Source organism: Orycteropus afer, unplaced genomic scaffold (genome assembly GCF_000298275.1).
Source record: "Orycteropus afer afer isolate SDZICR_OR568_19922 unplaced genomic scaffold, OryAfe1.0 scaffold00215, whole genome shotgun sequence".
NCBI lineage: Eukaryota > Metazoa > Chordata > Mammalia > Tubulidentata > Orycteropodidae > Orycteropus > Orycteropus afer.
The window spans coordinates 998,750-1,005,851 of record NW_006921802.1 but is presented as its reverse complement, the minus strand read 5'-3'; the positions used below and the strand labels follow the sequence as shown (position 1 = coordinate 1,005,851).

At 38.8% G+C, this 7,102-nt stretch overlaps 1 protein-coding gene across 1 annotated transcript in view; it reads left to right on the top strand.

The window, feature by feature from the left end:
• The window catches only part of SORBS2 (sorbin and SH3 domain containing 2), a 118,231-nt gene that overhangs the window by 84,967 nt on the left and 26,162 nt on the right, over positions 1 to 7,102 (top strand). Inside the window, exons 19-20 of the mRNA XM_042781993.1 lie at positions 3,927 to 4,041; positions 4,125 to 4,253. Coding sequence (XP_042637927.1) covers positions 3,927 to 4,041; positions 4,125 to 4,253 — 244 coding nt within the window. The remainder of the gene's footprint in view (positions 1 to 3,926; positions 4,042 to 4,124; positions 4,254 to 7,102) is intronic.

Here is a 7,102-nt window from a genome sequence, read left to right as displayed (position 1 = left end):
GCTTAGGACGTAGTCATGTGATCCATCATGGGAAACACCACTCACAAGTGAAGTCCAGCCAAGTTGACAGATCTTCAACTATCACAAGTACAATGAGTTCAAAAGGCTAGAATTTCTATCTCAAGAAAGGAGTAAAAATAAAGTGTTAGCTATTAACACTAATGGAATAATTTGATAACATTTATTTATCCAACTATATCAAGTGTACTTAGTGGAGATGATGACTAGAACTCTGTATACAAAGATTCCTGCAGTTAAATCTCCATGTCTCAATACTCAAAGCTTAAGAGATTCTGAGCAAAATTCTATTCCATGGTCTTTTGGTGTTGGTATTTTAGTACTCCTGTGCTGCAATATTTCTTTCACCATTCTTCTTGAAGAACTTATTCACCAAATAAGCACTTGATTGAGGAAAATTAGCACTGAGCACATAAGTAGGCTTCAATGGAAGAGACTCTACCAAATCTGTAGTAGTTCATGAATCTACTTCCATAGTGATAATGCCTCGGAAACCCAAGGAGGGGTCACTGAGTCAGATCCCACTCAACAGCAGTGAGTTGGGTTTGGTTTTTGGTTTAGTCTCCATTAGAACTTGGAATATTGACTTCATTATAAACTGACATTAAATTACTTTGTTTTGTTCAAACTATTATATATTATTACAAAATATTTCACTAATAAAAATTTCTATGAATTAATAGTTCCAGAAACTGCTGCTGGAAGAAAATAGATAATAAATGAACTCTCTCAGTAGAATCTAATAATGCTGATGAAATTAGTAAAAAAAAAAAAAAAAAAAATGTTATTTAGAAATTACAGTGAGAATCATGGCTTAAGTCCACTGTAAAAAAGAAATCCTGAAGAAAAGCTTACATATTCTTATTGATTCAGTAAACATCTGCTTTGTTCCTACTGCACTCTGTGATTTCTTCCCATGGCTCGAACCATTGTTATATGGACATGCAGACATTTATACAATGCAGGTCAGTGTTGTAAAGTAATGATACAGAACACTGGAATGTCGTTTTCTCTTTTCAATCAAAAGCTTACTTAAATCCATAAAACCCTGAGGAGTGACAGGTATGTAAATAGAAAGGGGATATCTGCCCAGGACTCACAACACTTTAAAACACCTTAAACACCTTAAAAAAACAAGCTATGAAGAGAAAGATAACACAACACAGATGAAAAATGTTTGGAGTGCTGATGGCATCACTGGATTTTGTTTGCTCCAAGTGCTAAGCCCCTCACCCTCCTCTATGAGCTGTGCCCTAGTGGGTGTCCTAGGTTAGCAAATAAATGTTCAGGGCATCCTGCCTTCCCATACCTGCTGGAGGAGGAGGATGGCCCAGCCTTTCTGAAGCATTGTCTCCACCGCTCCCCATCTTTCACAAAGTTCATGCCTAGGTCTTTCAAAACCAGCAAAAATTTAATTGCATGAGCCTTCAGAGAAGAAGATTAAATAACCACCCGTGGAATCCAACCAACAACTTTAGTAAGGAAAAAAATAAAATAAAAGTTTCCCTCAAATCATAAGTAAATTTATCTTATTGCACCTTAAGGAGCTCTGGTGGTACAGTGGTTAAGGCATTTGGCTGCTAACTAGAAGGTTGTTGTTCAAACCCACCAGCTGCTCCATAGAAGAAAGATGAGGCAGTCTGCTTCTGTAGATTTACAGTCTTGGAAGCCCAATAGGGGTCACTGAGAGTCAGAATCAACTTGATGGCAGTGAGGTTATTTTTTTTTTTTTTTGTATTGCATCTTAATCTCATTCCCATTGTTCTGTTCTTAGATGTAAATGGCAGTTGTTCATCACCCTCAATGTAGTTATGTATTTGACACAAATGTTTGATGGGTTTTTTGTTTGTTTGTTTCATATTTAAAAGAAAAAAAAAATAGTTATCTCTAATTTACATTACCAAAACAAGAAGCTTCTTAGTCTCGTTTCTAAACACAAAACATACCTAGATTTTAAAAAACTGTTGGATTATAAACATTACATTTTTGGTTTTGTTTTATAGTTTATTTTCCAAGTCAGGCATTTGTACAAAAGATGAAACTTTTATGCCTTTATAAAATCAACCCATAGTGACAAGGTAGAACTGCCCCCAAAGGTTTTCCAAGGTTGTAAATCTTTACAGAAGCAGACTGCACATCTTTCACTAGTGGCTGGTGAGTTCATTCTGCTACCCTGTCAGTAACCTTGTGCTTAACAACTAACTGCACCACAATGGCTCCTCTTTGCCTTTACAAAAAACCAAACTCACTGCCATCAAGTCAGATCCAACTCATAGCAACCCCTCCTTGAGTTTCTGAGGTGGCATCACTATGGAAGTAGATTGCCCAGCCTTCCTTCCAAGGAGTGGCTGGTTGAACATACTTTCAATATGAAGTCCTTGTTGTTGTTGTTGTTATATGCCGTCGAGTCGGCCCCGACTCATAGCGACCCCTCCTTGGGTTTCCAAGGCAATATCACTACGGAAGTAGGATTGCCCAACCTTCCTTCCGAGAAGTGGCTGGTGGGTTTGAACCGCCAGCCTTCTGGTTAGCAGTCAAGTGCCCTAGGCACTATGCTACCAGAGCTCCCAATGAAGTCCTTAGCACTTCTAAATGTGTAACTGGAGCCCCTCAGTGACAAAGGACTGAGCAGTTGGCTCCTAACCCAAAGGTTGGTATTTCAAATCCACCCAGAGGAGCCTTGGAAGAAAGGCCTGGTGATCTGCTTCTGAAAGATCACCACCACACAGTTCTATTCTGAAACACAAGGGGTTGCCATGAGTTGGATCAACTGGAGGGCAACTGTTTTTCTGTTTGTTTTAAATGTGTAACAATTCCTTCAACGTGCAACGGGTTTTCAGTTCTTATGAGAAATATTCTATATCTGATAGGAATCCTGTCTTCATTACATATTTATTCTGCACAAATAAATGATCCAACTCACAATTCTGAAGCAAATAACGCAGAAGATTCAGGAAGGGAAGGCATTGTATAAGAATGTGTAGCTTTTGCGAAAAGATGTAAATTAAGTGTGCTCCTACAAAGTAGGACTGTGGAGACATGATAATGAACATACACAATTGCCAGGTTGAGGAAGCTATCAAAAACTGATGCAGGAAAGGTGAGAATTTAGTCATGAATTATTCAAAATGAGTAAGTTCTTATAAATTAAAATGTAATACACTGTCACCCAAATTTACCTACTGTTTTCTTAGAAACAGCCAAAATGGAAAAACATTATGTCTTGAAAATTGTTTATTTTAAAAACCAGAAGATACAAAGAAGGCAACAAACAATTTACATAATATGCCTTTGCATTTAACATGTTTATCTTTGTCCTCCATTGAAAAATAAAAGTATAAGATCTTTTTTGTATTATACAAAATAAATTCCTTATCAAGATGTTCTATCTAAATACCTGTCAACCATCTTCAAAGAAGCACAAATGAAAAATTTTCTGGTGTTGACACTTCTATTCTGAGCCTGAATGGTATCTGTTTCCTTTATTGTAAGCTATAGTATATCAAAAAGAGAGCAGTTGAGAGAGAGAAAGAACTAACTAGCTAGCTTCAGAACAATAACACAAAATGAGTGCAGAACTAACCGTCATTCCACCAAACTACAAAACCTCTCTACTATAAACTAGTGATTAGATGACAATATTCTGTCCCCTCCTTTACGTTTCATATTCATCTGCGATTTCTGACAGATGTGATGTTTATACTTCGTCTTTTTAAAATCATTTCTAAAGTTAACTTGTTACAAGTGAATTCTAAGAATTCATGAGAAAACCCTTATCTAAATGGGCTGAAGAGATTTTTTTTTTAATATGAGATGCACATTTCCAAATAAAAAGGTACTACAAGTGTTGATCTTAAGAATAATTGATATGTATCAAGAAAATGACTATTTAAACATGTCACTTGCAGGGAGTTGTCGTTCAAGAAAGGAGATACAGTCTATATCCTCAGGAAAATTGATCAGAATTGGTATGAAGGAGAGCACCATGGAAGAGTTGGCATTTTTCCTATCTCATACGTAGAGGTTTGTCCTTTCCTTTTCCCTCTTGGATAGTTGTTTCAAATGTCACCACAGATTCAAAAACAAATCACTGCTTTCTTTCTTAGAAACTCATACCTCCTGAGAAAGCACAGCCTGCGAGACCCCCTCCTCCAGCCCAGCCTGGAGAGATCGGAGAAGCTATAGCCAAATACAATTTCAATGCAGACACAAATGTGGAGCTATCTCTGAGAAAGGTAACACGACTGTTTACTTCACTGGTGCATTTGAAGGGTTGTGCATATTCAAAACAGAAATAAATTATTTCCTTCCTTACACACTGTTTTCACCATTTTCTACAAAGGACTCCATAAGTTGAACTGAGGTGCTGTTACCTACTTGCCTGCGTCTTTCCAGATGAGGTTGCCTGGGCACACAAATCTTCTCGGGGAGACTTTCCCCTGTGGCTTAGCTTGGGAAGCAGGACCCTGGCTCTAACAGTCTTAATCCTCTCCAAGGGATACCTCAAGCAAAATACCAAGGTGGTATAAATGTGAAAGAATGGTGGTACAAATGGTTAATGTGCTCCACTGCTAACCAAAAGGCGGGAGATTCAAGTGTACCCAGAGGCACCTTGAAAGAAAGGCCTGGTGATCTACTTCCCAAAAAAATCAGCCATTGAAAACACTATGGAGCATAGTTCTGTGACACACAGGGGGTTGTCATGAATCAGAGTCAACTCCATGGCAACTGATATATATATAGAAGTATCAAAAGGAAAAGCATGTTAATATATTTCAAAATTTATTTTTCTGCTGCCTTATTATTCAATTTTTTAAAAAGATGACATATCACAATGCTTTCATTTATCTTACCTTGGAATCAAGGAATGGTCCTAAAATTAATGAAAATGATTTCTCTCTAGGGAGCCTTTTTTTCTTTTTTTTAAAATTGTGATTTGGGTGAAAGTTTACAGAGCAAATTCATTTTCCATTCTATAATTCATACACATTTTGTTTCATGACATTGATTACAATCCCCCTAATGTAACAGCTCTCTTCCCACTTCCTTCCTGTGGTTACCTTTTCCACAGTGTCCTTCTTTCCCATACATTCCTGCCCTCTGAACTATCCCCCTGTGCAAACTCTGCCCTTCTGGTCTCCTGTGGTTGATTGTTCTAAGGAGTGTACCTACTTAGAATAAATGTTCACCTTATATGCCTGTCTGTTGTTTGGCTGGAAGCCACGGGAGTGATTTCAATTCCAGGCCCAAAGGGTAACTAGGGGCCATAGTCTCGGGGGTTTCACCAGTCACTATCAGACCAGTAAAACTGATCTTATTTATGATTTTGAGTTTTGCTCCACATTTTTGTCCCACTCTATCCAATGTCTACTACACTGATCCCTTTCTGAGTGGTTGACCATGGTAGCTGGGCACCAGTTTCATGATCAAATAAGCTAAGGTTTGCGTGGTGCACTGTTCCTTAGGTTAATTGTTTCCATGCACCTTTAATTTTCTTCATTCTTCTTTGCTCCCGATAAAGAGAGACCAGTTGTTGCATCTTAGATGGCTGCTTGCAAGCTTTTAAGGCTCCAGTTGCTACTTACCAAAGTAGGATGCAGAACAATGTTTTTGTGTAGTATGTGAGGCCAGTTGAGCTTGATGTCCCCCGTGACCATGGTCCAGAGCCCATGGGCCCAATGACTCACTCTCTCTGGGGAGCCTTTTTGAAGAAACTTCAGCACAGTACTGTTTCCTTAATCAGCCTTCTCTAGGCACCAGCCTCAAGTGACCCACATTTCAGCAGACATCTATCTGATTCTATATCTCTTCTTAACAATATCAAAAAAAGACTCTCAATTTGCTAATCTACAAAGTTGAAAATTATTAAAATGATCTATTTTATTATCTGCTAAAATGTACATGTCTGAGGTAACAACATATCTGTACATGACATAGAGAGATAATAATCAATGGTAGTGAGGAAAATGTCACTGTTCTGGTCCCGGTAGAAAGTTCTCTCATTCTCTCTTTCTAGTCCCATTTCTTCATCATCCACTGATTCAGTTCCACTTTCAGGCAGCATCACCTTGCACAGACAAAGCCAAACCCACTGCCGTAGATTTGATTTCAACTCATAGCAACCCGATGGGACAGAGGAGAAGTGCCCCTTAGTGTTTCCAAGGCTGTAAATCCTTACAGAAGCAGACTGCCCTAATCTTGTCCCACAGAGCAGCTGATGAGTCCAAACTGCTGACCTTTTGATTAGTAACTGAAAGCTTAACCACTGCACCACCAGAGCTCCTTCTCACACAGCCACACGGTATTGCATGAAACATATCATCTCATGTCTCATATTTTAAATGAAAGCTTCAGCTTATGCATATTATATCCTGGGCAACAACCTGTTCTTGGTGTACTATAGAGAAAGTCCATGCAATTTTCAGATTTAGAGAGATTCACTTTGCTTTGGTGTGCTCTGCTTGGTGGTGGCAGGATAGGCTAAATAAATCATCCAGCATTTTGGCAAAAGCAGAATTTTGTGAGTGTTACCTGAAAAAAAGCCCCTCTAATGTGCTGAAGTTACTGAATGTGGGGCACCTCCATCATCCTATTGGTGCAACTGCCCAAACTTTGTATCACCATCTGAAGGCAGCTTCAGAGTTTTTGCTGTTTAACTCCATCCTGCCTTTTCACGTGTGGTTTTGAGTTAAAATTTAAACTGGGTTGTAGGGCATTGGCTTGATAACTGCAGGTAACAAGTGTAGTGGTTATAGAAAGTTCTATTATTGCAAATGTCAGGGGTGCCATTCATATATATAGTGGTCTGTATGGCATGACCGCCAAGTAAGCAGAATGGATGCTGGAATTACACTGTCCCGGTACAGTCCAGCTAGATGTCTGCCCCTGGCAGCAAGTTTGGATTATCACAAGCACTGTCTTTGCTTCCCCTCCCTTTGGTTGCACTCTTTGTCAGCACTTATCATAGGAAGGTTAATGAAGTAATATGATGTGCCATTCAACCTCATCCATTCTTCATGAAGGTTGATTTCTGCAGCCCATTGAAGTCACACCATTACAGCAAGCTATGGTATGCTTTTCTGAA